This window comes from Rissa tridactyla, chromosome 9 (genome assembly GCF_028500815.1).
Source record: "Rissa tridactyla isolate bRisTri1 chromosome 9, bRisTri1.patW.cur.20221130, whole genome shotgun sequence".
Classification (NCBI taxonomy): Eukaryota; Metazoa; Chordata; class Aves; order Charadriiformes; family Laridae; genus Rissa; species Rissa tridactyla.
This window is the reverse complement of record NC_071474.1, coordinates 22,727,983-22,744,431: the sequence shown is the minus strand read 5'-3', so window position 1 is coordinate 22,744,431 and position 16,449 is coordinate 22,727,983. Positions and strand designations below refer to the sequence as shown.

The window sequence follows — 16,449 nt, the reverse complement described above, 5'->3', positions numbered from 1 at the left end:
TGGTGGCCTTAATGGTTTTGGGGGGGTTGCGACCTTCGGGGGGGGGAGGTGGGTTGGACCTGGGGATGGAGGGGCACCAGCCGGCTCCTGCGCCCTTCCCCTCAGAGCATCCGGCATCTCGGAGCGTGGCGCCGCCAGATCGTCGTGCCGAATCACCGCCCATCGGTAGGAGAAAACCGAAGCCTAAAAATCCCATGGGAGCATCCCGAGCTGGCGCCGGCTCCGCTCCAGCCAGCCAAGCCCTCCGCGCTTTAACCACCTCATCCACGCCAACGCTGAGCGCATGGAAAAGTGTTAAAATCTGCCAAAAATCACCTTTTTTTTTTTTTAATTTTATTTTATTTTTTAACGTGACCTAACCACCTTTCCTCTCTTTTTTTTGGAGACCATCAGTATTAAAAAATAATAATAATAATAATCAAGGACTACTTGAAGCTATATTTGTTTATATGCCGGTTACTGGAGTTTGTTGTAAATATATATATTTTTATTATTTTTTTTTTATATTTTTCCCCGACAGGACTTTTTTTTTTTTTTTTTTTAATTATTGTTATTATTTTTGGCCAGGGAGGAGGGAAGCGATGGGCTGAGCCATCCTGCCAATGTCACCTCGCGCGTCACCATCCGTCACTTGCCTCTATACATTGGTTTTTTTGAAGAAGAAATCCCTGGAGGTGTAATTAGCATGATGTAAAAGCGGTGCCCGTGATAGGACTAATTAGCAACGCTAGCTCTTAATCCCTCCCGTATCATCATCATCGTCACCATCGGTGGCACCCAGAGAAGCTTCAGGTACCAGAAAACTTCTGGAAAGGCAAAATTAGGAGCCCTGAGGCACTAATTAAATTAAGAAAGGCTGGATCTGGCCTTTCGGATGGGCTGGGCGTTGTGGGTTGAGACTCATCCTTTCCCTAAACGCCACCAAAAAGAGGGAAAATACAAAAAAATTGAGTCTTCCTGAGTAGCGTGTGTTTTGCTGGGCATCCCTGCACCCCTGGGCTCAGCCCCGCCGCCCCTTGGTCCCCTCTCCCCCTGCTCAAAGTGCCATTTCCTTCGAGGGATGGTTTATTTATTGGGGTGTTTGTTTGATTTTGGTTTATTTTGTGGTTTTGGGGTTTTTTTTAATTTTTTATTTTAATTATTTTTTATTTTGATTTTTTGTTTGGGTTTTTTTATTTTTTTCCGATGAGGGAAAGCGATAGGTGCCACAGGGCAAGCTGGGGTGCGGGAACAGCATCCCCCGCCGCGCCACATGCCGGGAGTGGGGCAAGACCCAGTCAATTGTCCCCCATCCATGGGGGAAAAGGGGATTTCATCAGCCCCCAAGGGAAAAAACAGGGATTTGGGGAGCGCCCTGGCATGCGCTGGGAAGGAGGGTGGTGGCCACCAAGGTGCAAGCTCCTGGGGAGCCACCCCAAAACCCCTGGAGACGGAAACAGCGGGAGCGTCCCCAGCGCTCTGCGCCAAAACCAGCTGGTTTAGAGCCTCTTTGACCAAAATCCTCGGAACTGGCCTCAAAGCAGGCAGGCTGCAGCCAGGGGGGCCGGGGGCAGGGGGAAGGGCTCCAGCCTCAGCATCCCTTTTCTCACCCTCCAGTGACGGTGGATCGGGCTGAGGCTGCACCTCCAAATATATATATATATATATATATGTGTGTGTGGGGGTATATTTCTTTTGTCTTATATATGTATTTCTCTTATATATATGCATATATTTAAAATATATATATAAAGAAAATATGTATATAAGACTATATATTCTATATATAAAGGAAAATGTATGAAAGAATATATATATTCTATATATGAAGAAAAGTGTACACAAAATAATATATATAAAGAATATGTTTCTTTACGTAATTCATGTTTCTTTTATACATATAAAGAAACGTATAAAAAGATAATAAAGAAATATATAAAAATTACATATATACACTGTATAATAAAGAATACATACACTATATATAAATGTATAATAAATATATAAAATAGATATATATACTATATACAGTGTATATAGTAACTATATAGTATATATATTCTTTATAGACAGTATATATATTTACAAATTTTTATATATTTCTAGATGTAAAGAAATATATATAAAAGTAATATATGTCTTTATATATACTTCTAGATGTAAAGAAATATATATAAATAAATATATGTGTTTATATGTATTTCTTTACATGTATTATATTTACATATATGTGAAGAAATATATTCTTTATATGTAGCATATATTTCTCTTATCTGTTTCTATATATTTCTTTATATATATATATGAAGGAAAATATGAAGAAATATATATCCTTTATATAGAGAGAGAATATATAGAATATATATACCCCAAAGATATTTCTTTATATATGTAAAAATATATATGAAGAAATATATATTCTCTGTAGAGAGAATGTATAGAATATATATAGAAAATATATTTCTTTATATATATATTTGTTTTATATATATAAAGAAAAAAGATAGAAAAGAAATATATATGCATACATATATATATATATATATATATATATAAAAAAATCGGGGGGAGTGGGGTTTTCCAGGGGCTCGGGTGCATCCCCAGCCCGCCCGGCCGTTCCTCCGGCAAAGCGCCGTCTCTGGGGGCAACAAATTGGGATTTTTTCCGGAGCAGAGTGAATGTACTTACTACTGGAAAGGAGAGGGGCTGCGTGCTGTTTATTATTATTATTATTATTATTATTATTTTTAATGGAAATTTTTTTAAGTAATTTATAAGTCTGCTGCGTGTAAATTAAAAACAAAGTCTGTATTGTACGAGGATATATTATCCTGTGTCAGCTGCGCTAGAAACTGTCTAAAAAAGGAAAAAAAAAAAAAACAAAAACAAAGAGAAATAAAAGTGTAATTCTATAAAGGCAAAGAATTCCTGGGCGGGGGGATGCTGCCGCTTGGCCCACCCCCGCATCGCTGTCAGGTTTGGGGGTGGGGGGGTGGTTTTTGGGGGCGTCTTTTCCTTCTGCCGTCAGACCGTGGTGTGTATAAAGTGCAATTTGTGGATCCTGCCTCAGCCCCCCCCCCGGCTGTACACAGCGGCTTGGCACACCCCCCCCGCCCCCCACTAATTAAAGAGCTGTAACAAGGAGCGCCTGGCGCTGGGTGCTGTGTTTGATGCTGGGGGGGATCACGGCGGCTCCCGGGGGCCGAGGCTGCGCTGCCTCCGGCCCCCCACGTCATTCACTTCAGGTTATTTATAATCAGATTATTTCCAGTTTATTTCTATCCAGATTATTCCTATTCAGATTATTTACAATTTATTTCTCTTCAGATTATTTGTAATTTATTTCTATTTAGATTATATCCAGATTATTCCTATTCAGACTATTTTCAATTTATTTCCATTCAGATTATTTTTATTTCTATTCAGATTATTTTTAATTTATTTCCATTCAGATTATTTGTAATTTATTTCTATTTAGATTATATTCAGGTTATTCCTATTCAGATTATTTTCAATTTATTTCTGTTCAGGTTCTTTTTATTTCTGTTCAGATTATTTTTATTTCTATTCAGATTATTTTCAATTTATTTCTGTTCAGATTATTTTTAATTATTTCTATTCAGATTATTTTCAATTTATTTCTATTCACATTACATCCAGATTATTTCTATTCAGATTATTTCTAATCGGATTATTTCTATTTATCCTGGTTCTAGTCAGATCATTTATTTCCAATTTATTTCTATTCAGGTTATTTCCGATCATTTCCCTTCAGGTAATTTATTTTCAATTCGTTCAGATTCGGATTATTTCTTTTCATTTTATTTCTATCCACGGTATTTCTATTAATCTTATTTCTGCTGAGATTGTTTAGTTTGGGTTGTTTATACACATCTTATTTATATTTAGTTACATTTTATTTTTATTAAGTTACATTTTATTTTTATTTAGTTGTATTCAGACAATTTGTTTTTCGGGTTTTTTATATTCAAATCATTTATTTTCCATTTTTTTGATATTCAGATTATTTATGCTCAGCTGGTGCTTCCCACCACCCACCCCCCCCAGTGCCACCCCCCGGAGGACGGGGACCACACGGCAGTGGCAGGAGGAGCCGGGCTGCAAAACCCCTCTTTATTTGGAGTATAAAAGGGGGGGGCAGAGCAGGAGCCCCCTGGGACGTGGGGCCGAGGGTCCGTCACCGCGGGTCCCCTGGGATCACGGAGCTGAAGTCACAGCGGGGGGGCCCCGTGCCCCGAGAGTGAGGGGCAGTGATTGTGCCTGGGGGGGGACAGCCGGCCCCGGGATGGTGTCACCCACCAGCCACCGTCACCTCTGGGCTGGTGTCACCCCCGGGCTGGCATCACCCCTCACCAGTGTCACCCCCGGGCTGGCGTCACCCCTGGGCTGGCCTCACCCCTGGGCTAGTGTCACCCCTGGGCTGGCATCAACCCCCGGATGGCATCATCCCTGGCCAGTGTCACCCCAGGGCTGGTGTCACCATCACCCCAGCCAATGTCACCCTTGGTCTTGTCTCATACCCTGGGCTGGCATCACCCCAATGTCCAGTGTCGCTTTGAGGTTACCCTGGGCTGGCATCACCTCCAGGCTGGTGTCATGCCCCGGGCTGGCATCAACCCCAGGCCATTGTCACCCCCAGTCTGGTGTCACCCTTAGGTGGCAGTGGGTCCCATAGGTCCTGGTGCCACAGCAAGGGCACCTTGCCAGGGTCTATGGGTCCTCAACCGCTTGGGGTCAAGGTGCCCACCCCAATGAGGTGCTCTCAGTGCATCTGGCACCTTCTCAGGGACATCACCCTGCCACCAGCTGTCCCCAGTGAAGCTAGTCCCACGTCCCAGCTGCCAGCAGCATCCCGGCCACCACCCCGGAGATGGGACCACGAGCACCTTGACACTCCGCAGCATCCTGGGGTGAGGAGGCGCAGGGTGGGGGGTGACAGGGTGCTAATGCAGGGTGACAAAAACCTGGGTGACACTGGGGTGGGGGGAAGGTCAGTTCTTGAACATGTCGCACAGCAGCTTCTCCATGGGGGTGTTGCCGATTGTCCGGCGGAAGAAGAGTAGCTCCACACGCTCGGATGAGATGAAGCGCAGTGCCGGGAGGAGCAGCAGCAGCTTCCCGAACCTGGGGGACAGAGTGGTGGCTATGGGTGAGTGCCCCCACCCCTGGCGTCACCCGTGAGGACGTGGGGATGGCGGTACCTGACGGGTTGCCCTGGGTAGTGAGAACGGTTGTGCTGGCCCAGCATCACCTGCGACTGGTCCTGCAGGTTCTCCACCTGCTCAGGGTCCTTCAGGCCACGGGTCTCTGTGGGGACAAGGGGGTGATGGCGCGGGGTGGGTACATGGGGACGGGCAGCAGCAGGTGCTGGTGGGTCCTCTCACCTGGTTTGAAGAGCACCACGGCCTTCATGCAGGCAAATTCGGTGGGGTCGACGGCCAACGCCTTGAAGCGACCGAGGGTCTCCTGCAGTGCCCGGATGTCCAGCGTGGCTGGCAGCAGCTTGCCAGGGGCCGGCTCGGGGACAGCCAGCAGCGGGCAGCTCTCCAGGGGCATGGACCACTGGATGGCACAGAGCAGGAACAGCTCGCTCCACGCTTCCTCCAGCAGGATCACCTGGGGTGAGGGGGGAAGCCCCAAAAACCCCTGTCACCCTCAAAGCCTCCGGCACTTGAAGCCATCACAGCTGGTTGGGCTGAAGACCATCTTCTGGGGGGGAACCCCAAGACCCTGCGGTGAATGTTGTGGGGATGCTCTAGCCATCCCCATCCCGCTGGTTCCTTACATTCTTTGGGGTTCCCACTGCCCCATAGGGGGGTCCCCAATGCCCCGTGGGGGTCCCCAACCCCACCTGGTCACGGAAGGGCAGGTTGGAGAAGACGGGCAGGTTTTTGGCCCATTTCACGGCCATGAAGAGGAGACGTGCTGAGGTCTCGTAGACATTTTCGGGGCTGGCCACTGGGTACGGTGCCATCTGGTACTCGCCGGTCGCCCGCTCCGGCTCACTGCCCGTCACATCCACCGTCTCATCAGCTGTGGGGACAGAAGAGGACGCTGGTGGTCACCACACCATCGGGACATCTCCCACCCGCCCCCTCCCTACCGGCACCCACATACCATCTTCGGGCTCCAGCTTGGCGCAGGTCTCAGCCGTCATCAGGCTGGCCATGAAGCGATGGTTGGTGGGCGGCGTGGGTGCTCGGGGACCCGGGGTGACAGTCACGGTGGCACCGGGACCGCGGGGAGCCGGGCAGGAGGCGGGGGGGACCTCACGAGTGGTGGCCACGTGCTCTGGGGGCAGCTCGGCGTCCAGCTCGATGCTGTCCAGCCGGACCTGGGCCGTGCTGCGGGGCTGGCGCTCGTTCTGCACAGCTGCGAGGACAAGGTGGCATCAAGGCTGGCTGCCCTGCTGTCAGCCCCCCTTAAACTGTCACCGTGTGCGTTCCCACCACGACCCGTCTCACCATCCTTGTTCATGCCGGCTTGCAGGCACTTCTTGAGCCGGCAGGCCTGGCACTGGTTGCGGTGCGCTTTGTCCACCGGGCACAGCCCCGTCCCCGCCTGGCACCTGTGGGGAGAGGTGGCACCGGCTGCGGCCCCTGGGGTGGCCCCTGTTGTCCCTGTGGGATCCTGTCCCCCAGGGGTGTCCCGCCTCCATGGGCACCATGTCCTGGGGGTGCTTTGTCCCTGCTGGGTGCCTTGTCCCCTCCCTCCCCATGGCTGTCCTCCACCCTGTGGGTGCCCCACCCCAATGGGCACCTTGTCCCCAGCGGGTGCCCCATCCCAATGAATGCCCCATCTCCCGGGGGGTGCCCTGTCCCCTCCAGGGATGAGGGGACACTGAATACCCTGCATCGATGGGTGTCCTGGCCCCACAGGCGCCCTGGACCACCCCAGGTCCCTGCCCCATTGGGTGCCTGTCCCCTAGTTCCTGCCCTACTGGGTGTCCATCCCCGGGTCCCCACCCCACTCGTTGCCCATGCCCTGCAGCCCCTGCTCTGCTGGGTGTCCATCCCATGGGTCCCTACCCCACTGGTTGCCTGTCCCCTGGTCCCTGCCCCACTGGGTGTCTGTCCTCAAGGTGCCTGTCCTGCTGGGTGCCTGTCCCCCTGTCCCTGCCCTGATGAGTGTCCTTCCCCGTGGGTTCTTGCCTCGCTGGGTGCCTGTTTCCTGGGTCCCTGTCCCACTGGGTCCACATTCCCCTGGTCCCTACCCCGTTGGGTGCCTGTTTCCCTGGTCCCTGCCCCACTGGGTGTCCAACCTCTAGATCCCTGCCCTGCTGGGTGCCCGTCCTACCGGTCCCTGTCCTTCTGGGTGCTCATCCCCTGGGTCCCATGGACCCCCCCCCCACCAGGTCCCTGCCCCATTGGGTGCCTGTCCCCTAGTTCCTGCCCTACTGGGTGGCCATCCCCGGGTCCCTGCCCCACTCATTGCCCATGCCCTGCAGCCACTGCTCTGCTGGGTGTCCATCCTGTGGGTCACTGCCCCATTGGGTGCTTGTCCTCTGGTCCCTACCCTACTGTGTATCCATCCCCCTGGTCCCTGTCCCTCTGAGCGCCCATCCCTGGGTTCCTGCCCCACTGCCTGCCCGACCTCCTGGTCCCTGCCCCATGAGGAGCCTCCACCCCAGTCCCCACCTGTAGATGAGCTTCCTGCGGACGCTGCGCTTGAAGAAGCCGCTGCAGCCGTTGCAGGCGTAGATGCCGTAGTGCTTCCCACTGCTGGTGTCCCCGCACACCTTGCATAGCAGCACGGGGCTCAGCGCCTTGCCGGGGGCCGGGCTCAGCCCTGCAGGAGCGGAGCCACCACATTCAGGGTGACTCAGGGCACTCCGATACCCCTTGTCCCTCCCACCATTCCCCGCTGCCCCCCAGCACGCTGGCAATGGGCTGTTTTCCACTTCCACTGGTCCAGCCCAGGGACATGGATGGGGACACCTCGGGGACTCCAGTGATTGCACACAGGGTTTGGCATCTCCCCATGCCCCAGCATCCGGGATGCTGCAGGATGAACTCTCACGAGGCTTTTAGAAGGGGTTGAAATGGTGTCCCTAGGGATGGGGCCACCAAGTGTCCCAGTGAGGGGATCCTGGACATCCCAGAGAAGGGCCACAATCAGGGACTGGAGGTGTCCTGGAGAAGGGCCATGGCTGGGGACACTGGGCATCCCAGCAAGGGGCCATGGGCATCCCAGAGAAGGGTCACAGCGGGGACCACAGGCATTCAGGAGAGGTTGTGGCTGGGGACCGCAGGCGTCCTGGAGAAAGGCCATAGCTGGGGACCCTGGGGATCCTGGAGAAGGGTCATGATAAGGAGCATGGGCATCATGGAGAGGGTTGGGGTCAGGGATTGCAGGCATCATGGCCCAGAGAAGGACCACAGTGGGGACCGCCAGTATCTTGGAGAATGGAAATAGCTGAGGACCCCAGGCAGCCTGGAAAAGGACTAGGATGAAGATCCTGGGCATCCAGGAGAAGGACTACGATGGGGGACCCCTAACATCCTGGAGAAGGACGACAATGGGGACCTCAAGTATCTTGGAGAAGACCGTGATGGGGACTCCAGTCATCCTGGAGAAGTCCATGAGGGGGACCCTGGGTATTTTGGAGCAGGAGGGTGATGGGGGCTTCAGCCATCTCAGAGAACAACCCCACCGGTGACCGCGGTCCCGCCGTGTCGCACCCACTCAAGCAGAACGTCGCCTCTTACCCGTGGGGCTATCATCCAGCCCGGCGCTCACCACTGACCCCGCCGGCGATGCTGCCATCCCTTGCTCGGCGTTCCTGACCTCTCCCTCTCCCCTCCCTCCAGCCACCGCCGCGGCAGGCGCCCCGGGCTGTGGTGGGGCGGTGGGTGCTCCAGCAGCTCTGCGGGCAGTGGGGCTCTTGCCTTGCTCTCTTCAAGGCGGCTTAGCGGCGGGCGCTGTGTAAGCAGCCGCCTCTTTGTCACCCTCTTAATCTTTAGTGTCTGCGCGGGGCAGGGGGGGGCGAGGAGGGGGGGGGATCAATCAGCCACGCGATGAAGAATTAAAAAGGTGCTGAGCCCCAGCCCTGTAACCCTAAACCCCGCGACACCCAAGCCACCCCTGTCCCTGTGCTGCCACAGGCCACCGTGGGGGTGTCACCCTTCCACCGCCTGTACCGTCGTGTGTCCCCCCCCAGCATTGTGAGGCTGAGATTGCAACAGGGGTGGGAGATGGGGCTCAGGGTAGGGACCCCCCATATGTGTGTGTCCCCCTTGGGACCCACCAGGTCCTATAAGCGCATAAGCCCCTTGCTAAGGCGGTTAGAGGGGAATAACGAAAAGTGGTAATTAAGGGGGGTAATTTCCCTGCCCCCAAGTAATTAATTACCGGCCCTGATGGCGAGGGGAGGGGGGATGCTCGGTGGGGGCCCCCCTGGTGCCTCAGTTTCCCCTCCCAGGGGGACGTGGGGTCCCAGGGGCGTTGGGCCGGGGCTGCTGACATGGCAGCGGGTGGGGGCCAGGTGGCCCCCGGGTTACGCAACCGCCGCTAAACCCTTGCCGTGACAGGGCAGCACAATTTGGGATTTGAGGGCTTTAGCCGCTAAACCACCCCCCCCGGCCCAGCTCAGGGGGATGGTGGGTGGCCACTGTCACCCGGCCTGGGCTTGCCCAGGGATGGGCTGGGCTGCGGCCAGGGGTCCCCAGCCCCCTGTGTCCCTCCTGAGGGGAGCTCAGCCAGTGGCCCCGGGTGCATCACTGCCATCTGTGGCCCCGGCGGAGGCGTCCCAGGGGACAGGCACTGCCAGCGGGTCCCCGCTGAGGGCTGGCGGCAGTGACAAGAGTGGATCCAGCGGCTGGGGGGGGGGAGTGTCACCCCTCCGCCATCTCTGCCTGCTGCATGGTGCCACCATCCTGGCTGCTGTGTGGCTGCATCCCCGCTGCCTGCAGCATGGCTCCACCATCCTGCCTGCAGCCTCCTTCCATCCCCCCTGCCTGCAGCATCGCTCCACGTTCTCCTGCCTGCAGCATTGCTCACCCTCTGCTGCCTGCAGCATCACCCCATTGTGCCACCTGCAGCATCACCCCATTGTGCCGCCTGCAGCATGGCTCCGTCACCCCTTGCCTGCCGCTCCGGCCTTCATCCTCGCCTGCAGCATCACTTGACCTCCCCTGCCTGCTCGATCGCTCCATGTTCTCCTGCCTGCAGCGTTGCTCCATCACCCCTGCCTGCAGCATGGCTCGACCTCCCCTGCCCGCAGCATGGCTCCGTGTTCTCCTGCCTGCACCATTGCTCCACCATCCTGCCTGCACCCTCCTTCTATTCCCCCTGCCTGCACCATCGCTCCACGTTCTCCTGCCTGCAGCATCGCTCCATCACTTCTGCCTGCAGCATGGCTCCACCATCCTGCCTGCAACCCCCTTCCATCCCCCCTGCCTGCACCATTGCTCCACCATCCTGCCTGCAGCATCACCCCATTATGCTGCCTGCAGCATGGCTCCATGTTCTCCTCCCTGCAGCACGGCTCCATCACCCCTTGCCTGCCGCTCCATCCTTGCCTGCAGCATGGCTCCACCGCCCCTGTCTGCAGCACCCCTCCACGCCCAGGAGCCCCTGTCCCCCCGGGGTGCCCTGTCCCACCCCGCAGCCCCTATCCCACAGCGGCCCCCCGCCCTGACCCAGATCTCTGACAGCCGCCATCTGCGGCAGCGGCCGCCCTCCTCCCTCAGCAGAATTATGACGCTGGGCTAATGCGGCAGGAGCAAGCTGTCACCTCGCCCTGCCTGTCCCTTGCCTGCAGTCCAGGTGCCTCCAGACCCTTCGGCAGAGCTTCACCCATGGGTGAAACAACCCCCGGTGCCCAATCCAGGGGTGCTGGGAGCGCCCGCACCCCAGGGTGCCAGCCCGCCCCATGGGTGACGCGGGGACCTGGGCACGCGGTGCCAGGGGATGCCGGGGAGTGGCCAGCATGGCGATACACGCTGAGTCGGCTAATTTGCCTGTTCCCTCCTTGCCGTCGGGTAAAAGCCAGCTCCGGAGCAGGGATTTGGGAGGGGGATTAGCCAGGCCAACCATCTGCTGCCGGCCAATCATCGGCATGCCCAGGAAAGCCAATAATTACAAAAATATGGTTTCCCACCCCGTTTCTCCATTACAGCCGGCTGTAACCCCCCAAGGTGGGGTCCCCACGGAGCAGCGCCCTGTCCCCCTCCCAGGGCTGAGCTCCCCTTGAGCACCCAGCCCAGGCACCCGGCAGGGCTCAACCCATCCCGTTTTTGGGGTGCGCCCCAAGCAGGCCCGACGCCACGGCCGAGGGGCTGCGGGCGGCAGGGTGGGGGTGAGGGAGCAAACATTAAAGCCCGCGGCGGGGTCGTGACTCGGCTCGGTGACAGACGCTGGGGCAGATGCCACAGGATTACCCAGCCTAAAACCTCAGGATCTGTCCCCCCTTCCCCCCCCCAGCAGGCAGAGAGCATTTAATTACTAATTTACTAATTACCCAAAGATGCTGCCTATGGGCTCAAAACCTTTGGTCAGGAGTAGCCCCAAGGTTCCAGCCGCCCTAATCCCGCTGGCCATGGGGAGCCAGTGGATGCGTCCTGGCCAGGGGGCAGCTCGGTTGGCAGGGGGTGGTGGGGAATGGGAAGGAACAAGGAGGGGATGGTGGGGGGACCAGGAGGAGACAATGGGGATCACGGGGAGATTGTGGGGACAAGGAGGGGACAGTGGGGATCAGGAGCAGATGATGGAGACGAAGGAGAGATCGTGGGCACCAAGAGGAGACAACAAGGATCAGGATGGGATGGTGGGGACCAGGAGAAGACAATGGGGACCAAGAGGAGATGATGGAAATCAGGAAGGAGACATTGTGGATGAAGACGAGATGACAAGGACGAGGAAGGGACAACAATGATCAGGAGGTGGTGATGGAGACCACAAGGAGATGGTGGAGATCAGGACGTAATAACTGGGATCCAGGAGGAGATGACGGGGACGATGATGGGATGATTTGGAATCAGGAGGGGATGATGGGGACCAAGAGCAGGTGATGGGGACTGGAAGGGGATGATGAGAATCAGGAAGGGATGACGGGAACCTGCCTGTTTTGATGGTGACCAGGAGACAATGATGGATGGTGGAGGGTGTGATGGGGATTGGGAGAGGGCAGTGGGATACAACCGGGGTGGACGTGGATTATGAGGGGATAGTGAGGACTGGAATGGGATGATGGGGACTGGGAGGGGGTGATGGGGACCAGAAGGGGACAATGGTGACAAAGAGAGCCCAAGGGAACACAGAGGAATGATGAGGACCAGGAGAAGATGATGGAGCCCTTGAGTGGCTAGTGATGACTAGGAGAGGACGGTGGAGACCTAGGGACCAGAAAGGGGTGGTGAGAAGTGGAGAGTACATCAGGACAGGACAACAGGGGCCAGGGGAGGATGGTCGAGATCAGCAGGGGACAAGAGGAACCAGAAGAATACACGACGGTCTGGGAGGGTACAAGATGCCTGTGGGACTTGAGGTGGCTGGGACGGGTTAACGCGGCCAGCGGGCACTGAGCCCAGGCCAGGCCAGGCTCCGATTTCAGCTGTAATTAGCTCTTGTTTATTGGAGGCTTAGTGACAAATGATGCTGTGGAGGTTGCCCGATGACAGAGGGTGACAGCTCCCACTTCATCCACCCCAAGCCCTGCCAAAGCCTTCGCTGACACCACCCCACACCCACACCCCTCCACTCCCCTTCTGTGCCCGCCCCCCTTCCCCCTGCATGAGGATTAAAGTTTAATGTGGCTCCAGAGCTGACCCCGGGCACGCACCAACACCTGGGACACTGGGACACGGAGCTGGGGACAGGCTGGTGTCCATCCCTTGGGCCACCTTCAGGACAAGAGGTGTTTTGGCACCAAGAGATGTTTTGGCACTGGCCTGGAGTCCACTGGCTATCAGTTTATCACGGCCATGGGGCTGTTTCATGACTCCTTTGGGGTCACCCAAGGGGTTCATTCATGAAATGTCACACTAGGTTGGGTTTGTCACCCCAGGACTGGCCCCACCGGATGGCTCAGTGCCATGGCGCAGCCGGTCAGTGTGGTCCGGGCACATTCCCAGGCACCGGCGGAGCCACATGCGTGTGCCAAGAACCCCCGGAGGGTGTTTGCTGGGGCGGGTTGAGGTCCTGCCCCACGGCCACCTTCAGAGCAGCAGCTGCTTGGGGACCACGTTGGAGCGAGGGGATCTCAGAAGCGTCCCCAAGGTGAGGGAGCTGGGAAGGGCATGAACACCTGGGCTGGCGCGGTGCCCGAGGCCATGGCTTGGGTTTTGGCAGGGCGACGTGGCAACTCAACTGTTTGGGGACAGAGAGGTCCCCAAGGTGGGGCTGGGCATGACTCCATGTCCCCAGCTCTCTGCACACCATGTTTTCTCCTTGCAGATGAACCTTCTTGCCCAGGTAATGGGGCAGCTGGCAGTGAGGGCACCCGGACCCAGGTGGTCCCACCCCTCTGCTGTGACACCCGGCATCTACAGAACGTGTGGCTGGGACCTGCCCGGTGCTGAGTCTGGGGGAGCAGGACAGGGTGGCGGGTACTGAGAGGCTGCTGTGGGCCGGGGATGGGTAGCAGCAGGGGTGGGTGGTAGCAGAGGTGGGTGCTAGCGTAGAATGGGTGCCAGCAAGGGTGGGTGATAGCATGGGATGGGTGCTATAAGGGATGGGTGCCATCAGGGATGGGTGCCAATGGAATGACTGCAATCAGGGCATGGGTGATAGCAGGGGATGGGCGCTAGCAGAGACTAGGACCCAAGCTCGCTCTGCCCCCTCTCCCCACAGGTGAGCAGCCTGGTGCAGACCCTACGAGACACGGATGGACTGTTTCTCCAACCCTGGCGCTGGCTGGGCTCCTCGGTGCGAGACATTGGGGTTGTGAGCATGGGGACCTCAGCCGGTGTCTCGGACAGGGGCTGCACGATGATACTGGTGCTCTGGGTCCCACCTACCCAGTGCCACCAGGGCTGATGCCATGTCTTTGTCCCTGCAGGTGAGCAGCTCCAGGCAGGTAAGTGTCAGCGTCCTCGCTGCATTCTGCACCACCCATCTCTCCCCTGAAACACCAGGGACAAATCCGGCACACCCTGCCTTTTCCTCAGCACCCATGGGTGCTCAGCAACTACAGGAGATGGCCCCTTCTCAGAGGGTTTCCTCACACATGGAGACCCAAGCTGTGCCCACGCCACTGGGGATGGGGAATGAGCCAGCGGGTCAGTGATGCTGCCAATGTCCCCGGGGCACCAGTGGCCCTGAATCACAAACGGGTCCCCAGGTGGTGGCCGGGGCAGCGAGCACAGCAGCGTTCTTCCTCTGTGAGGGGCTGCTGGGCCAGCACTTCGATGTGGTCCCTGATGGGGTGGCTGAGCCCCAGCCCGGGGACCTCTTCCTCTTCCCGTTGGCCTCCGGGGGCCCAGGCTGGTGGGGCGCCCATGCCGGCATCTACTGCGGTGACGGGGAGATCATCCACCTGGAAGGTGAGCCCCAGGAGGTGGTCACAGCATGGGAACAGCTTCATGGAAGGGACAAAGAGTACAATGTCCCCTCTGTCCCACAGGCAGTTCGGGGACGTCCCCGTCAGGGATCGTGGCCAAGCACAGCAAGAGCCACCTCCTGCGGACGCGGGGTCCGGCCAAGGTGCTGCGGAGGAAGGGAGGACTGGATGTGGCCGCCCTGCAGCAGCGCATCCGGGCGGCCATGGACCAGGTGGTGGAGTACGATGCCATCACCTGCAACTGCGTCCACTTCGCCCTTGCCCTGCTGGAGCTGGGCCAGCTCGCCGGCGCTACAGTGGGTGCCACCACCCCAGGGAACCCCGATGCCTGGCCCAGCTGAGTGTCAGCACAGCCCATCTTCTCTCCCAGGTGTCACCGGCGCTGCAGTGATGGAGGCGATGATGCGCCCAGGAGATATGCAAGGGGCTGGAGCATCCTTCCCTGGGTGACCAGCGTTCGCTGGTGGCTTCGGCATCCCTCTTGCACTGCAATAAACAGTTGCAGAGAGACCCTGTGCCAACCCTGCTTCATTTGTGTTGCTTTGACTTCGCTTTCCTCCTCCCAGAAGCTCCATTCCCCGAAGTCACCCCTGGTGCAGCCACCCCTCCCCACTCCCCTTGAAGGGAGCACCTGCTCTTTGCTCCTGCGGCCACCTGAGACAGACAGATGCCTCTTTTGTTGCCAGTGCCTTGGTTGATTTTGAGCATCAAAAGAAGTATTTGCCGGGCTGCTGGTGTGAAGGCTGGCCAAACAGCTGTGCCATGTCTGGTTGGAGGCCAGTCACCAGTGGTGTACCCCAGGGGCCAATACTGGGTCCAGTCCTGGTCCATATCTCCATTACTGGTCCCGCTGACGGGGCAGGGCGTACCCTCAGCGAGTTTGCTGCTGACACCAAACTGGGAAGGCAGGCTCATGCTCCCAAGAGTCATGCTGGCACCCAGAGGGACCTGGACAGGCTGGAGAAATGGGCCAACAGGAACCTCACAAAGTTCAACAAGAGGAAGGTAGAAAGCCCTGCCCCTGGGGAGGAAGAAGCCCAGGCACCAGGACATGCTGGGGAGAGACCAGTTGGAAAGCAGCTTGGCAGAAAAGGCACTGGAGGACACCAAGTTCATAGAATCATGGAATCTTAGAATGGTTTAGGTTGAAGGGACCTTAAAGGTCATCTGGTTCCACCTCCCACTGCCATGGGCAGCGACACCTCCCACTAGACCAGGTTGCTCAAAGCCCCGTTTAGCTTGGTCTTGAACACCTCCAGGGATGGGGCAGCCACAGCTTCTCTGGGCAACCTGTTCCAGTGCCTCAGCACCCTCATAGTGAAACATTTCTTCCTGATATTCAAAGCTCCCCTCTTCCAGTTTGAAGCCATTAACCCTTGTCCTGTCACTACATGCCCTTGTAAAAAGTCCCTCCCCATCCTTCCTGTAGGCCCTCTTCAGGTACTGGAAGGCCTCTACAAGGTCTCTCCAGAGCCTTCTCTTCTCCAGACTGAACAACCCCAACTCTCTCAGCCTGTCCTCACAGCAGAGGGGCTCCAGAACTCAAATCATCTTCGTGGCCCTTCGTTGACCCCAAGCCAGCAATGTGCCCTTGGAAAAGAGTGAAGGCCAATAATGTCCTGGGCTGCGTTAGGAGAAATGAGCAGGTCGACGCAGGTGATTCTTGACCTCTGCTCAGCACTGGTGAGGCCACCCCTGGAGTGCTGGGTCTTGTGCTGGGCTCCCCAGTACAAGAGAGACATGGACATACTAGAGAGACCAACAAAAGGCCACCGAGGCTCTGGATCATCTCTCGTACAAAGGGAAGCTGGGAGAGCTGGGTCTATTCAACCTGGAGAAGAAAAGGCTCAGGGGGATCTTATCAGTGTGTATCAACACCTGTTGGGGGGACTAAAGAAGACAGAGCCAGGTTCTTCTCGGTGGTGCCCAGTGCCAGGACCAGAGTTCAT

The 16,449-nt window shown here is 56.4% G+C and overlaps 1 protein-coding gene across 1 annotated transcript; it reads right to left on the bottom strand.

Moving 5' to 3' along the window:
* Positions 1 to 4,991: 4,991 nt before the first annotated feature.
* Positions 4,992 to 8,766, bottom strand: NR2E3 (nuclear receptor subfamily 2 group E member 3). Its single transcript, XM_054214598.1, has 8 exons — positions 8,709 to 8,766; positions 7,638 to 7,788; positions 6,465 to 6,568; positions 6,118 to 6,372; positions 5,852 to 6,033; positions 5,385 to 5,616; positions 5,202 to 5,307; positions 4,992 to 5,124 (listed from the first exon to the last, which is right to left on the bottom strand). Exons 1-8 carry the CDS (start codon positions 8,764 to 8,766, stop codon positions 4,992 to 4,994), a joined length of 1,221 nt encoding a protein of 406 aa, XP_054070573.1.
* Positions 8,767 to 16,449: the final 7,683 nt, after the last annotated feature.

What these genes read in the sequence shown, in the direction of transcription:
- NR2E3 (XM_054214598.1), bottom strand. Translation starts at nt 8,766, where the DNA reads ATGGCAGCATCGCCGGCGGGGTCAGTGGTGAGCGCCGGGCTGGATGAT. An exon ending in GCTGGATGATAGCCCCACGG is followed by an intron (nt 7,789 to 8,708) that starts GTAAGAGGCGAC and finishes CCGCTCCTGCAG; the next exon opens with GGCTGAGCCCGGCCCCCGGC. An exon ending in CGCAGGAAGCTCATCTACAG is followed by an intron (nt 6,569 to 7,637) that starts GTGGGGACTGGG and finishes CTCTCCCCACAG; the next exon opens with GTGCCAGGCGGGGACGGGGC.